This window comes from Salvelinus fontinalis, chromosome 20 (assembly GCF_029448725.1).
Source record: "Salvelinus fontinalis isolate EN_2023a chromosome 20, ASM2944872v1, whole genome shotgun sequence".
NCBI lineage: Eukaryota > Metazoa > Chordata > Actinopteri > Salmoniformes > Salmonidae > Salvelinus > Salvelinus fontinalis.
The window spans coordinates 24,570,704-24,588,635 of record NC_074684.1 but is presented as its reverse complement, the minus strand read 5'-3'; the positions used below and the strand labels follow the sequence as shown (position 1 = coordinate 24,588,635).

The window sequence follows — 17,932 nt, the reverse complement described above, 5'->3', positions numbered from 1 at the left end:
CTTTTGTGGAGCGATGGGTAATGATGCTTCGAGGGTGGCTGTTGTCGATGTGTCCCTGGTTTGGGGCAAGGGTGAGGGACGGAAGCTATTCTGTTACACTGGCAATACTATAGTACCTATAAGAACATCCAATAGTCAAAGGTATATGAAATCCAAATGGTATAGAGAGAAATAGTCCTATAATTCCTATAATAACTACAACCTAAAACTTCTTACCTGGGAATATTGAAGACAAGGAACCACCAGCTTTAAAAGGAACCACCAGCTTTAAAAGGAACCACCAGCTTTCATATGTTCTCATGTTCTGAGCAAGGAACTTAAACGTTAGCTTTTTTACATGGCACATATTGCACTTTTACTTTCTTCTCCAACACTTTGTTTTTGCATTATTTAAACCAAATGGAACATGTTTCATTATTTATTTGAGGCTAAATTGATTTTATTGATGTATAATATTAAGTTAAAATAAAAGTGTTCATTCAGTATTGTTGTAATTGTCATTATTACAAATAAATAAATAGGCCGATTAATCGGTATCAGCTTTTTTTGGTCCTCCAATAACCGGTATCGGTATTGGCGTTGAAAAATCATGACTGGTCGACCTCTAGTCCACGGTGACTAATAGCTTTTCTGATGTACAGAATTAATTTTCGGTCATAAGAGACGGTAGCAGCAACATTATGTACACAATAAGTTAAAAAATAATTTACACAAAAAGCTCAAAAATTACAAAATAGCACAATTGGTTGGGAGAATGTAAAACGTCAGCCATGTTCTTCGGCACCATCTTTTAGACACTGTTGTTGATACGTTCAATGTGATATAAATAGTGGCAGAAGATAGAAAGAAGAGACTTGGGGGTGCGGACTCTCGCTCGCACGCACACACACACAGCTGTGAGGACGTAAGGACCTTGACAGAAGATGGAATGAGAAGTATGTGGTCTCTGGAAGACCACAACTGAGCACAAAAACACACACATTTCTATCTCTGAGCCCCCCTCCCCATATTAGAATGTGAAATCCGGTGGCATTTTCACTGTAACCAAAGTGAGGCTGTATGCACAAGGCAAATATTTAGAGAGACCTGGCCTGGCTGACATCCTTTGGACAAATGACCGCTGAAGGAAGGTCATGCTTAATACGAGACTGGGAGGAGTCTGACACCAGCAGCCAAAGTAAAGGATTGTTCCTGGAAGGAACTGGGGTCTTCTTAACTTCTTATGGCTGCAGGGGCGGTATTGAGTAGCTTGGATGAAAGGTGCACAGAGGAGCCCAGAGTAAACGGCCTGCTCCTCAGTAATAGTTGTATATATATGCATATTATTATTAGTATTGGATAGAAAACACTCTGAAGTTTCTAAAACGGTTTGAATTATGTCTGTGAGTATAACAGAACTCATATGGCAGGCAAAAACATGAGAAAAAATCCAAACAGGAAGTGGAAATTCTGAGGCTGGAGGATTTTCAACCACTTTCCCATTGAAATCCCAACGAGATATGGATGAGTTTTCACTTCCTACGGCTTCCACTAGATGTCAACAGTCTGTAGAACTTTGTCTGATGACTCTACTGTGAAGGAGGGCCGGAAGAGAGGAGAATTAGTCACCACTGCCATGAGGTGACCATTCTTTGACCATGCGCGTTCACATAAGAGGGAGCTCCGTTCCATCGCTCATCTGAAGTCAATGTAATTCTCCGGTTGGAACGTTATTCAAGATTTATGTTAACAACATTCTAAAGATTGATTCAATACATCGTTTGACATGTTTCTACTGACTGTTATGGAACTTTTGGACAGTGTCACGTTTTAGTGAACGCGCTAAACTTTGGAATTGTTTGGAAATTTGGAATTGACTTTGGAATTGTTTACCAAACGCGCTAACCAAAGTAGCTAATTGGACATAAATAACGGACATTATCGAACAAATCAAGCATTTTTGTGGACCTGGGATTCCTGGGAGTGCATTCTGATGAAGATCATCAAAGGGAATATTTATCATGTAATTTCTGGTTTCTGTTGACTCCAACATGGCGGCTAATTTGACTATAGTTCAGAGCACCGTCTCAGATTATTGCATGGTTTGCTTTTTCCGTGAAGTTTTTTTGAAATCTGACACAGAGGTTGCATTAATAACCTTTTCTCAATAGGGGGGCGCTGTTTTCACTTTGTAAAAAATTGTGCCCAAATGAAACTGCCTCGTACTCTATTCTAGCTCGTACAATATGCATATTATTATTACTATTGAATAGAAAACACTCAAGTTTCTAAAACCGTTTGAATTATATCTGTGAGTAAAACAGAACTCATTTTGCAGCAAACTTCCTGACAGGAAGTGAAACATCTGAAATCGAGGCTCTGTTCCAGGGCCTTCCTATTAATTTGCTTGAAATCTATGGATATACATGCACTTCATACGCCTTCCACTAGATGTCAACAGGCAGTGGGAGGTGGAATGGGGTGTCTAGCTTGATCTGAGGCCGAACAAGGGCTTTTGGAATGACGTGACTGCAAATTTCATTGTCTTCGAAGGCGCGAGAAGGAACCCCAGATTGCCTTCTGAAAAGCTTTCGGTATGCAAGGTAGATATCTCCGGCTCTGATTTTATTTGATAGATGTGATAAAAACATCATAAAGTAGTTTTTTTCAACTGAGTTGTATCAGTTTATTGAACGTTAATTGCGAGTTTTGGAATTTTCTTTGCGTGAGGTGAAGTTGGGCACGTTTGCGCCACATGGCTAGTCATGGTTGCTAATTCGACAGGCGAAGAGGACATTCTAAAACCAAACAACGATTTATTCTGGACAAAGGACTCCTTGCACAAGATTATGATGGAAGCTCATTAAAAGTAGGAACCATTTATGATGTTATTTCGTATTTCTGTGGAAAATGTTTAGTTCTATTTTCCGCCCTCATTGCAGGCGCTGTCTCGCTATAACGTAAGCTGTATGTCGTACTAAAGTTTTAAAAAAAAAATCTAACACGGCGATTGCATTAAGAACTAGTGTATCTTTCATTTGCTGTAAAACATGTATTTTTTAGTAAAGTTTATGATGAGTTCTTTGATTAGATTAGGTGACTGTCCAAAATATCTCCGGACAATTTTGTGCAGTTTGGCTAGGTATTCACATTGTAAAACCAAGATTTGTAGCTCTAAATATGCACATTTTCAAACAAAACATATATGTATTGTTTAACATGATGTTCTAGGACTGTCATCTGATGAAGTTTGTCAAGGTTAGTGAATAATTTAATATCTTTTGCTGGTTTTTGCAATCGCTACAATTTGCTTCTGATAAATGTGTTCGTGTGGTTGGCTATTGTGGTAAGCTAATATAATGCTATATTGTGTTTTCGCTGTAAAACACTTAAAAAATCTGAAATATTGGCTGGATTCACAAGATGTTTATCTTTCATTTGCTGTACGCCATGTATTTTTCATAAATGTTTTATGATGAGTATTTAGGTATTTCACGTTGCTCTCTGTAATTATTCCGGCTGCTTTGGTGATATTTTTTGTGGTAGCTGCAATGTAAAACTATGATTTGTACCTCAAATATGCACATTTTCGAACAAAACATAGATTTATTGTATAACATGTTATAAGACTGTCATCTGATGAAGTTGTTTCTTGGTTAGTGACTAATTATATCTCTATTTTGGTCGATTTTGTGATAGCTACCTATGCGGTAAAAAAATTGTGAAAATAAGCAGTTGAGTCTTTTGCTATTGTGGTTAGCTAATAGAAATACATATTGTGTTTGCTGTAAAACATTTTAAAAATCAGAAATGATGGCTGGATTCACAAGATCTGTATCTTTCATTTGGTGTCTTGGACTTGTGATTTCATGATATTTATATGCTAGTATTTACTTGTGGTGCTAGGCTATGCTAGTCAGCTTTTTTTACTGATGAGGATGCTCCCGGATGGTGACCAAGTAGAAGTTAAGGAGAGGTATATCTATAATTCCATGTCTATAACTTGTATTATCATCTACATTTATGATGAGTATTTCTGTTGAATAGATGTGGCTATGCACTATCACTGGATTGTAATTGTAATTGTATCTCTATTTGTGCTTTTTGTGACTGCTATCTTTGGCTGGGAAAATGGCTGTGCCTATTCTGTGGCTTGGTGGTGACCTAACAATCGTTTGTGGTGCTTCGCTGAAAAGCATATTTGAAATCGGACACTTTGGTGGGATTAACAACAAGATTACCTTTAAAACGGTATAAGACACATGTCTGAGGAATTTTAATTATGAGATTTCTGTTGTTTTGAATTTGGCGCACTGCACTTTCACTGGCTGTTGTCATATCATCCCGTTACCGGGATTGCAGCCATAAGAAGTTTTTAAGGAGTAGATAATGTTATTATGTCCTGTATAAGACTAGAGCCCATTGACTTACAGTATGTGACCCAGTCCATCAACTTGAAGCTCATGTTGAAAAAAATCTAAAATGGGGTTTTACATTTTTTTGGTAAGTACAGAATTAGTGAGATTTGAATTATCGATAACTTGTTGAATATTGATGGACATAAAACTGCACACACAAAACTGTTGTGCTGACATGATAGCAACCTGCTGATAGTCAACTAGCTTAGCTTTTAGCTGAACTTGTCAGTTCTTTATCTGATCAACTTGACAGGCAAATACAGCAACATCATTAGAACATAATAACTGAGGCAAAATAAGTGACAGTGATGCTGTATCCAAAAAAGCCCCAAGGCATACAGTATCTCTGCTACATTATGGAATAAGATCTCCCAATATCTCTGCTATAGTATGGAATAGCAGCAGTCACTGACTGTGGCTATATCTGCCAACGTGGCGAGGGCTGGAGGAGGTATGAATGTTTGAGTGACTGGGTCATTGTTTCATACATACCGCATCCATTCCTGGCAGGAACGCAGTCCAGATGGGGGAGCATTCCAGAGTTTGTGCACACTTTCAGGAACCGACCGTGATTAAATATTAGCTGCCTGAGCAGGAAAACTACGATCACGTGTGGATAACAGATCAAATTAGAAATACTGACAGCTAATATGAACCTAGTTTAAACCCTACTATGTCTGCAAGTAGAGGTGGTGTGATGGTCACCACCTGTCTTGATGCTAGTTTATCTTACTGGTTTCAGAAGAGATTTGATTTGACGCTTGTGTTTTATCTTCTGGAAGACAACTCCACTAGTAGTGCTTTTCTCATCCTAAAAAAGGAAATAATTTGCAGTAATCACCATCATGAGATTCCACTAGGCTATAAAGTCCACAGCCCTGTAATGTTCTTTTTGATGTTGGCAGAAAGCTGATCTACAGTGCTTACTGTTGGTGGAGTGTACCGTACGTAGTGTACTGATGGTTTTCTGGGAAGTGGGATCCTGTATGGACAGGCAGACATACAGGGAAGCAGGTACTCACCCAGGGTCCTGAAGGGCCTCTGTTGGGGCACCAGTGAGAAGAACCCAGGCTTCAAGGCGTTGGTTATGATGATGTCAAACAGCTCCTCCCAGTCCTTCCTGCAACAGCCAGTGAGAAACAAACCCCTGATTATGAAAATACATCAGCAAATACTGTGAGATCAAAACCTGGCCGCCATCCAACTGGATTTGTGTTGCACACAAAAACACTTACTTGAACTAAACATTGGTGAGTTGATGAAAAACATGAACCATAAACAGTGTATTTATGAAAAGAGCATGAGGAAAATGTTAAGGAACCTCTTAAGGATCGGACCCTTTTTATCCAATTTTCGCCTAAAATGACATACCCAAATCTAACTGCCTGTAGCTCAGGACCTGAAGCAAGAATATGCATATTTTTGATACCATTTGAAAGGAAACACTTTGAAGTTTGTGGAAATGTGAAATGCATGTAGGACAATACAAAGAAAAAAACATGTTTTTTTCCCATCATCTTTGAAATGCAAGAGAAAAGCCATAATGTATTATTCCAGCCCAGGCACAATTTAGATTTTGGCCACTAGATGGCAGCAGTGTATGTGCAATGTTTTAGATTGATCCAATGAACCATTGTATTTCTGTTCAAAATATTGTATCAAGACTGCCCAAATGTGCCTAATTGGTTAAATAACTATTAATACAATTAATAACTGTGCACTCTCCTCAAACAATAGCATGGTAAGCTTTCTGACAATATCAGATATGTCTATGTCCTGGAAATGTTCTTGTTACTTACAACCTGATGCTAATTGCATGAGCCTACGTAAGCTCGACTGTCCTGAGTGGGACCCATCAATCCTGTAGCGGTTAAGGAACAATAAACATTTTTTGAGAGAAACAAACTCAGGCCAAAAAAGACATATACACATACACCCATGGTAATTATTAACCGTAATTATTATTATTAATTATTGGCTTAGTGTTAGCATCATGCTCCAAGCACTAGCAGACATTCAGACCAGGGTTGCATCCGGTCTCCAGGAGTTTACCTGGACCTCCTCTCCAGAGCAGAGCCATGTGGGTGGGTGGACTGGTGTTTGCTGTTCTCTGACCTGGCTAGAGCTGACTATTACACTATGTGAGAGATCTCTAACTGCAGCCCTACGTGGGCAGATACAGTACCTACCCTGAGTGGAGGCCCAGGATCATTCAGAGCACTGCCTTTTGATATAAAACTCACAATTCTAAAGCTAGGTCATGGGCATGCAGGACCTCATCCGTCTCAGAGTCATACACCCTGGCAGCTTCATTAAATAGTACCCGCAAAACACCAGTCTCAATGTCAATAGTGAAGAGGCGACTCCATGATGCTGGGCTTCTAGGCAGAGTTGCAAAGAAAAAGCCATACCTCAAACTGGCCAATAAAAATAAAATATTAAGATGGGCAAAAGAACACAGACACTGGACAGAGGAATTCTGCCTTGAAGGCCAGCATCCCGGAGTCGCCTCTTCACTGTTGACGTTGAGACTGGTGTTTTGCGGGTACTATTTAATGAAGCTGCCAGTTGAGGACTTGTGAGGTGTCTGTTGTACAAGATCTTCAGTTTCTTGGCAATTTCTCGCATGGAATAGCCTTTATTTCTCAGAACAAGAACAGACTGACGATTTTCAGAAGAAAGTACTATGTTTCTGGCCATTTTGAGCCTGTAATCGAACCCACAAATGCTGATGCTCCAGATACTCAACTCGTCTAAAGAAGACCAGTTGTATTGCTTCTTTAAATCAGGACAACAGTTTTCAGCTGTGTTAACATAATTGCAAAATGGTTTACTAATATTCAATTAGCCTTTTAAAAGGATAAACTTAGATTAGCTAACACAACCTGCCATTGGAACACAGGAGTGATGGTTGCTGATAATGGGCCTATGTACGTCTATGTAGATATTCCATTAAAAATCTGCCGTTTCCAGCTATAATAGTCATTTACAACATTAACAATGTCTACACTGTATTTCTGATCAATTTGATGGTATTTTAAAATGGACAAATAATGTGCTTTTCTTTCAAAAACAAGGACATTTCTAAGTGACCCCAAACTTTTGAACAGCAGTGTACATGCATACATATACACACTTTCTTTAGAATATACAGTGGCTCGTGAAAGTATTCAACCCACTTGACATTTTTCCTGTTTTGTTGCCTTACAACCTGGATTAAAATAGATTTTTGGGGGGATTGTATCATTTGATTTACACAAAATTGCACTTTGAAGATGCAAAATATTTTTATTGTGAAACAAGAAATAAGACAAAAAAACTGAAAACTTGAGCGTGCATAATTATTCACCCCCCCAAAGTCAATACTTTGTAGAGCCACCTTTTGCAGCAATTACAGCTGCAAGTCTCTTGGGGTATGTCTCTATAAGCTTGGCACATCTCGCCACTGGGATTTTGCCCATTCTTCAAGGCAAAACAGCTCCAGCTCCTTCAAGTTGGATGGGTTCCGCTGGTGTACAGCAATCTTTAAGTCATACCACAGATTCTCAATAAGATTGAGGTCTGGGCTTTGACTAGGCTATTCCAAGACATTTAAATGTTTCCCTTTAAACCACTTGATTGTTGCTTTAGCAGTATGCTTAGGGTCATTGTACTGCTGGAAGGTGAACCTCCGTCCCAGTCTCAAATCTCTGGAAGACAAACAGGTTTCCCTCAATTATTTCTCTGTATTCAGCGCCATCCAGCATTCCTTCAATTCTGACCAGTTTCCCAGTCCCTGCCGATTAAAAACATCACCATGCTTCACTGTGGGGATGATGTTCTTGGGGTGATGAGAGGTGTTGGGTTTGCGCCAGACATATCGTTTTCCTTGATGGCCAAAAAGCTACATTTTAGTCTCATCTGACCAGAGTACCTTCTTCCATATGTTTGGTGACTATCCCACATGACTTTTGGTGAACACTTTAAGCAATGGCATTTTTCTGGCCACTTCTGTGAAGCCCAGATCTGTGGAGTGTATGGCTTAAAGTGGTCCTATGGACAGATACTCCAATCTCTGCTGTGGAGTTTTGCAGCTCCTTCAGGCTTATCTTTGGTCTCTTTGTTGCCTCTCTGATTAATGCCCTCCTTGCCTGGTCCGTGAGTTTTGGTGTGCGGCCCTCTCGTTAGGTTTGTTGTGGTGCCATATTCTTTCCATTTTTTAATAATGGATTTAAATGGTGCTCCGTGGGATGTTCAAAGTTTCTGATATTTTTTTATAACCCAACCCTGATCTGTACTTCTCCACAACTTTGTCCCTGACCTGTTTGGAGAGCTCCTTTGTCTTCATGGTGCCGCTTGCTTGGTGGTGCCGCTTGCTTAGTGGTGTTACAGACTCTGGGGCCTTTCAGAACAGGTGTATATATACTGAGATCATGTGACACTTAGATTGCACACAGGTGGACTTTAATAAACTAAATATGTGATTTCTGAAGGTAATTGGTTGCACCAAATCTTATTTAGGGGCTTCATAGCAAAGAGGGTGAATACATATCAAATCAAAGTTTATTTGTCACGTGCGCCGAATACAACATGTGTAGACCTTACAGTGAAATGCTTACTTACAGGCTCTAACCAATAGTGCAAAAAAAGGTATTAGGTGAACAATAGGTAAGTAAAGAAATAAAACAGTAAAAAGACAGTGAAAAATAACAGTAGCGAGGCTATATACAGCAGCGAGGCTATATACAGACACCGGTTAGTCAGGCTGATTGAGGTAGTATGTACATGTAGATATGGTTCAAGTGTTTATGCATTTATGATGAACAGAGAGTAGCAGTAGCGTAAAAGAGGGGTTGGCGGGTGGTGGGTGGCGGGACACAATGCAGATAGCCCGGTTAGACAATGTGCGGGAGCACTGGTTGGTCGGCCCAATTGAGGTAGTATGTACATGAATGTATAGTTAAAGTGACTATGCATATATGATAAACAGAGAGTAGCAGCAGCGTAAAAGAGGGGTTGGACACACAATGCAAACAGTCCGGGTAGCCATTTGATTACCTGTTCAGGAGTCTTATGGCTTGGAGGTAAAAACTGTTGAGAAGCCTTTTTGTCCTAGACTTGACACTCTGGTACCGCTTGCCATGCGGTAGTAGAGATAACAGTCTATGACTGGGGTGGCTGGGGTCTTTGGCCATTTTTAGGGCCTTCCTCTGACACCGCCTGGTGTAGAGGTCCTGGATGGCAGGCAGCTTAGCCCCAGTGATATACTGGGCCGTACGCACTACCCTCTGTAGTGCCTTGCGGTCGGAGGCCGAGCAATTGCCGTACCAGGCAGTGATGCAAACGGTCAGGATGCTCTCGATGTTGCAGCTGTAGAACCTTTTGAGGATCTCAGGACCCATGCCAAATCTTTTTAGTTTCCTGGGGGGGGGGGGGGGGGGGGGGGATAGGCTTTGTCGTGCCCTCTTCACGACTGTCTTGGTGTGTTTGGACCATTCTAGTTTGTTGTTGATGTGGACACCAAGGAACCTGAAGCTCTCAACCTGCTCCATTACAGCCCCGTCAATGAGAATGGGGGCGTGCTCGGTCCTCCTTTTCCTGTAGTCCACAATCATCTCCTTAGTCTTGGTTACGTTGAGGGATAGGTTGTTATTATGGCACCACCTGGCCAGGTCTCTGACCTCCTCCCTATAGAAAGTCTCGTCGTTGATCAGGCCTACCACTGTGTGTCATCTGCAAACTTAATGATGGTGTTGGAGTCGTGCCTGGCCATGCAGTCGTGGGTGAACAGCGAGTACAGGAGGGGACTGAGCACGCACCCCCTGGGAGCTCCAGTGTTGAGGATCAACATGGCAGATGTGTTGCTACCTACCCTCACCACCTGGGTGCGGCCCATCAGGAAGTCCAGGATCCAGTTGCAGAGGGAGGTGTTAAGTCCCAGGTTCCTTAGCTTAGTGATGAGCTTTGAGGGTACTATGGTGTTGAACGCTGAGCTGTAGTCAATGAATAGAATTCTCACATAGGTGTTCCTTTTGTTCAGACAGGAAAGGGCAGTGTGGAGTGCAATAGAGATTGGATCATCTGTGGATCTGTTTAGGGGGTATGCAAATTGGAGTGGTCTAGGGTTTCTGGGATAATGGTGTTGATGTGAGTCATTAACAGCCTTTCAAAGCACTTCATGGCTACGGACGTGAGTGCTACAGGTCTGTAGTCATTTAGGCGGGTTGCCTTTGTGTTCTTGGACATAGGGACTATGGTGGTCTGCTTGAAACATGTTGGTATAACAGACTCAATCAGGGACATGTTGATAATGTCAGTGAAGACACCTGCCAGTTGGTCAGCACATGCCCGGAGCACACGTCCTGGTAATCCGTCTGGCCCCGCAGCCTTGTGTATGTTGACCTGTTTAAAGGTCTTACTCACGTTGGCTTCGGAGAGTGTGATCACACAGTCGTCCGGAACAGCTGATGCTCTCATGCATGACTCAGTGTTGCTTGCCTCGAAGCGAGCAGAGAAGTGATTTAGCTGGTCTGGTAGGCTCGTGTCACTGGGCAGCTCGCGGCTGTGCTTCCCTTTGTAGTCTGTAATAGTTTGCAAGCCCTGCCACATAAGACGAGCGTCAGAGCCGGTGTAGTATGATTCAATCTTAGCCCTGTATTGATGCTTTGCCTGTTTGATAGTTTGTCGCAGGGCATAGCAGGATTTCTTGTACTCTTCCGGGTTAGAATCCCGCACCTTGAAAGCGGCAGCTCTACCCTTTAGCTCAGTGCGAATGTTGCCTGTAATCCATGGCTTCTGGTTGGGATATGTACGTACAGTCACTGTGGGGACGACATCCTTGATGCACTTATATGCACGCACCACTTTTCTGTTTTTAATATATATATATTTTTAAACAAGTAATTTTTTTCCATTTCACTTCACCAATTTGGACTATTTTGTGTATGTCCATTACATGAAATCCAAATAAAAATCAATTTAAATTACAGGTAGTAATGCAACAAAATAGAAAAAACGCCAAGGGGGATGAATACTTTTGCAAGGCACTGTACCTTTATTATCCCGCAAACCCTACCACCCCTCCCCCAATTGGAGTAAACTAATAAACCATAACACTTAGGTTTCTACCTTCAGTTTATACATACTATACACATTTTAAAGACAATCTATTTTACAATAGTTAGATTTCATTTGTTTTTAGTCCTTCCTCTATTTCTGATGTCCATCCAGTTTGATTTCTATTTGTAACTGCTATTTTACAACATTTCTGAACCTATATACATTTTACAGACCCCGTATGTTTTACATTGGTTATCTTGTTGTTATTAGTTCCACCCTTCAGCTCTATTCAACCCCTCCCATCTATCTCTTAACACCATCCATTTTGGATTTCTATTTGCCATATATTTTTCAAATGTGCTGTCATGCATCGCAAAAGTACGGAACCTTTCTATTCTCAGATTCTACAGATTGTAAATTAAAGATAAACATTTTTGCCAAAATAATTATTATATTATTGACTTTTCAAATCACCCAGTAGGGCTGGGCGATATGAAGATATATATCGTTTGACGATAGAAAAACATCTACCGTTTCATAATGTGCTCTATCATTTATTTTGTTGTGTTGCAAATCACTCTTTACGGCAATATTTTTTGTCAATTGGACGACGCTTTGAGTTCTTCAACACGTGCCGTTTGAAAGGAAATTTGCAACACAAACAAACATGGAAGAGAGTGAACGTGACACAGGGCATGGAGACACTGAGCTCGTACCTAAAAGAGGGGCAACTTCGGTTGCATGCATGTGGTTTGCGTATAAAAAGTCTGACACGGACCAGAAAACTGTCCACTTCAAAATATGCCGCAGGCCGGTCCCGACAACAGGCTCAAACACCACTAACCTATTTTACCACCTACGCAAGAATCATGTGAAACAGTACGGAGAGTCTATGTATGAGACCCAAAAATGTACAGTTGAGGGCTAAAAACAAACCCCCGACTCAGACGTTGCAAGGGGCTTTTGCCCGCGGCACACCATATGGCAAAGAATCAAGAAGATGGAAGGAGATAACAGCTGCCGTTACAACTTACATCTGCAAAGACATGGCCCAAATTTACACGGTCCAGAAACAAGGGTTTCGTGAGATGGTGCTAACACTCGACCCAAGATACCAAATGCAAATTGATATGTGACACGTATTAATGCCAAAATCACATGCAAAACAGGCAAGCCCCCAAAAAGATGTATATATTTTAACCCTATATTTATTTTGTTTGCAAATATAGTTGAAGTGTTTTTTATTTTCCTTTTTAGATTTTATACATTCATATTTTATATTTTGTTACATGCTTAATTGAACATTTGTACAGGTTCTAAATAAAATAAATAATCAAATATGAGTAAGAACCTTTTTATTTGTAGAGTATAATTCAAAATGTAATAAGAAATAGGCCTTTACATGTGGTCATTTTATATAAACTATTTATAAATGGAATTTACAGAAAATATATCGTGATATGTATCGTTATCGGGATATGAAATGACCTATATTGGGATATGAGATTATGGCCATATCGCCCAGCCCTATCTACCAGTATTGCTATATGCAGCATTAGTTCTAGGAGAATGTTGCAATTCTTCAGCCATTCCTGAACCTGTGACCAAAAACGAGCTACATATGGACAGTACCAAAATAAATGATCTAATGACTGCCTCCTCGCAGCAAAATCTGCAGAGCTGGGAAGATTGTATCCGCCATATATATAACATTGTATTGGTTTTCGTATAATCATTTAAATTGAAAAATTCAAAGTTTTGAATCAGGCGTCATTTTGCATGTCAATTCATAAACCATGTGCCATGGAATCTGTACATCGAAAATCTCTTCAACTATTTTGCAATTCATATGGCACAGCTGTCAATTTTTTGGCCTTAAATGAAATTGTAATATATTTTTATTCATCACAATTTTCTTTAACCATTTTTGGTCATTATTGCAGGGCCAACAGACAAGTTCCTTACTTTTTTCCCCTTCTACTTGCCTCTTTTGTGGTAATGCTGCAATTATTTGGTTGTAATTTTTGGTAGAGCAGACATTTCCTAATGTCTGTGTTAGCTGCATGTGTGACATAACTCCATCGGTCCTATTTATGATATCACTTACAAAAATGAAACCTTTAAAAAAAAAAAAAGTAAAATCAAAAAATCCGTTTTTTTAATCAATTAGTATATTTGAGTTTAACCACAATGTTTGTTGTATTATTTGTTCTGTCTTTTCAGGTGGATTAAACTGAAATTGCAACCAACTTTCTTAGGCTTGTTTAACTTCACTAGGATAGGGGGCAGCAATTTCACGTTTGGATGAAAAGCATACCAAAATTCAACTCATCCCCAGAAGATAAGATATGCATATTATTAGTAGATTTGGATAAAAAACACTCTGAAGTTTCTAAAAAACTGTTTGAATCATGTCTGTGAGTATAACAGAACTTATTTAGCAGGCGAAACCCCGAAGACAAACCATTCAGATTTTTTAATTTTTTAGATGTCACTCTTTTCAATGGGTTTTCATTGGGAATCCAGATTTCTAAGGGACCTTCTTGCAGTTCCTACCGCTTCCACTGGATGTCAGTCTTTAGAAATTGGTTGAGGTTTTTTCCTTTGTGTAATGAAGAAGTACGGCCATATTGAACAAGGGTCACTTGAAGTGTACTGTTTGTTAGAGGCGCGTGACCAGAAAGCTAGCTACAGTTTGTTTTAATCCTGTATTGAACACAGATCATCCAGTCTTCAATTTTATCGATTATTTACATAAAAAAATACCTAAAGTTGTATTACAAAAGTAGTTTGAAATGTTTTGGCAAAGTTTACAGGTAACTTTTGAGATAATTTGCAGTCACGTTGCACAAGTTGGAACCGGTGTTTTTCTGGATCAAACGCGCCAAATAAATGGACATTTTGGATATACAGTGGGGCAAAAAAGTATTTAGTCAGCCACCAATTGTGCAAGTTCTCCCACTTAAAAAGATGAGGCCTGTAATTTCCATCATAGGTACACTTCAACTATGACAGACAAAATTAGGAAAAGAAATCCAGAAAATCACATTGTAGGATTTTTAATGAATTTATTTGCAAATTATGGTGGAAAATAAGTATTTGGTCACCTACAAACAAGCAAGATTTCTGGCTCTCACAGACCTGTAACTTCTTCTTTAAGAGGCTCCTCTGTCCTCCACTCGTTACCTGTATTAATTGCACCTGTTTGAACTTGTTATCAGTATAAAAGACACCTGTCCACAACCTCAAACAGTCACACTCCAAACTCCACTATGGCCAAGACCAAAGAGCTGTCAAAGGACACCAGAAACAAAATTGTAGACCTGCACCAGGCTGGGAAGACTGAATCTGCAATAGGTAAGCAGCTTGGTTTGAAGAAATCCAGTGTGGAGGCAATTATTAGGAAATGGAAGACATACAAGACCACTGATAATCTCCCTCGATCTGGGGCTCCACGCAAGATCTCACCCCGTTGGGTCAAAATGATCACAAGAACGGTGAGCAAAAATCCCAGAACCACACGGGGGGACCTAGTGAATGACCTGCAGAGAGCTGGGACCAAAGTAAGAAAGCCTACCATCAATAACACACTACGCCGCCAGGGACTCAAATCCTGCAGTGCCAGACGTGTCCCCCTGCTTAAGCCAGTATATGTCCAGGCCCGTCTGAAGTTTGCTAGAGAGCATTTTGATGATCCAGAAGAAGATTGGGAGAATGTCATATGGTCAGATGAAACCAAAATATAACTTTTTGGTAAAAACTCAACTCGTCGTGTTTGGAGGACAAAGAATGCTGAGTTGCATCCAAAGAACACCATACCTACTGTGAAGCATGGGGGTGGAAACATCATGCTTTGGGGCTGTTTTTCTGCAAAGGGACCAGGACGACTGATCCGGGTAAAGGAAAGAATGAATGGGGCCATGTATAGTGAGATTTTGAGTGAAAACCTCCTTCCATCAGCAAGGGCATTGAAGATGAAATGTGGCTGGGTCTTTCAGCATGACAATGATCCCAAACACACCGCCCGGGCAACGAAGGAGTGGCTTCGTAAGAAGCATTTCAAGGTCCTGGAGTGGCCTAGCCAGTCTCCAGATCTCAACCCCATAGAAAATCTTTGGATGGAGTTGAAAGTCCGTGTTGCCCAGCAACAGCCCCAAAACATCACTGCTCTAGAGGAGATCTGCATGGAGGAATGGGACAAAATACCAGCAACAGTGTGTGAAAACCTTGTGAAGACTTACAGAAAACATTTGACCTCTGTCATTGCCAACAAAGGGTATATAACAAAGTATTGAGATAAACTTTTGTTATTGACCAAATACCTTTTTTCCACCATAATTTGCAAATAAATTCATTAAAAATCCTACAATGTGATTTTCTGGATTTTTTCCCCTCATTTTGTCTGTCATAGTTGAAGTGTACCTATGATGAAAATTACAGGCCTCTCTCATCTTTTTAAGTGGGAGAACTTGCACAATTGGTGGCTGACTAAATACTTTTTTGCCCCACTGTATATCGACGGAATTAATCAAACAAAAGGACCATTTGTGATGTTTATGGGACATATTGGAGTGCCAACAACAGAAGCTCGTCAAAGGTAAGGCATGAATTATATTTTTATTTCTGCGTTTTGTGTCGCGCCTGCAGGGTTGAAATATGCTTGTTTACTCTGTTGCTATCCTCAGATAATAGATTTGTTTGCTTTCGCCGAAAAGCCTATTTTGACATGTTGGCTGGATTCATAACAAGTGTAGCTTTAATTTGGTATCTTTCATGTGTGATTTCATGAAAGTTTGATTTTTATAGTAATTTATTTGAATTTGGCGCTCTGCATTTTCTCTGGCTTTTGGCCAAGTGAGACAGTAGCGTCCCGCCTAAACTCAGATTTTTCGATCTAAATATGAACTTTACTGAACAAAACATACATGTATTGTGTAACATGAAGTTCTATGAGTGTCATCTGTTGAAGATCATCAAAGGTTAGTGATTAATTTGATCTCTATTTCTGCTTTTTGTTACTGCTCTCTTTGGCCGGAAAAATGGCTGTCTTTTTCTGTGACTTACTGGCTTTTGGCCAAGTAGGACGTTAGCGTCTGCTTTTCCTGGAGTCCACGATCATCTCCTTTGTTTTGTTGACGTTGAGTAAGAGGTTATTTTCCTGACACCACACTCCGAGGGCTATCACCTCCTCCCTGTAGACCGTCTCATCGTTGTTGGTAATCAAGCCTACCACTGTAGTGTCGTCTGCAAACTTGATGATTAACTTGGAAGCGTGCATGGCCACACAGTCATGGGTGAACAGGGAGTACAGGAGAGGGCTGAGAACGCACCCTTGTGGGGCCCCAGTGCTGAGGATCAGCGGGCTGGAGAAGTTGTTTCCTACCTTCCCCACCTGGGAGCGTCCTGTCAGAAAGTTCAGGACTCAGTTGCACATGGCGGGGTCGAGACTAGAGGTCGACCGATTATGATTTTTCCGATACCGATTATTGAAGGACCAAAAAATCTGATACAGATTAATCGCCTGATTTTTATATAAATATTTGTAATAATGACAATTACAACAATACTGAATGATCACTTTTATTTTAACTTAATATAATATATCAACAGAATCAATTTAGTCTCAAATAAATAATGAAACATGTTCAATTTGGTTTAAATAATGCAAAAACAAAGTGCTGGAGAAGAAAGTAAAAGTGCAATATGTGCCATGTAAGAGAGCTAACGTTTAAGTTCCTTGCTCAGAACATGAGAACATATGAAAGCTGGTGGTTCCTTTTAACATGAGTCTTTCATTTTCCCAGATAAGAATTTTTAGGTTGTAGTTATTATAGGACTATTTCTCTCTATACCATTTGTATTTCATTTACCTTTGACTATTGGATGTTCTTATAGGCACTATAGTATTGCCTAATTTCGGGAGTTGATAGGCTTGAAGTCATAAACAGCGCAATGCTTGAAGCACAGCGAAGAGCTGCTGGCAAATGCATGAAAGTGCTGATTGAATGAATGCTACGAGCCTGCTGCTGCCTACCACCGCTCAGTCAGACTGCTCTATCAAATATCAAATCATAGACTTAATTATAGCATAACACACAGAAATACGAGCCTTAGATCGTTAATACGGTCAAATCCGAAAACTATCATTTCGAAAGCAAAACTTTTATTCTTTCAGTGAAATACGGAACCGTTCTGTATTTTATCTAATGGGTGGCATCCCTAAGACTAAATACTGCTGTTACATTGCACAACCTTCAATGTTATGTCATAATTATGTACAATTCTGGCAAATGAATTACGGTCTTTGTTAGGAAGAAATGGTCTTCACACAGTTCGCTACGAGCCAGGCGGCCCAAACTGCTGCATATACCCTGACTCTGCTTGCACAGAATACAAGAGAAGTGACAATTTCCCAAGTTAAAATAAATTCATGTTAGCAGGCAATATTAACTTAATATGCAGGTTTCAAAATATATACACGTGTATTGATTTTAATT

At 40.1% G+C, this 17,932-nt stretch overlaps 1 protein-coding gene across 1 annotated transcript in view; it reads right to left on the bottom strand.

Annotated features, from left to right (window-relative positions):
- LOC129817562 (5'-nucleotidase domain-containing protein 1-like) overlaps positions 1-17,932 on the bottom strand; it is a 96,912-nt gene that overhangs the window by 19,459 nt on the left and 59,521 nt on the right. Inside the window, exon 8 of the mRNA XM_055872942.1 lies at positions 5,420-5,517. Coding sequence (XP_055728917.1) covers positions 5,420-5,517 — 98 coding nt within the window. The remainder of the gene's footprint in view (positions 1-5,419; positions 5,518-17,932) is intronic.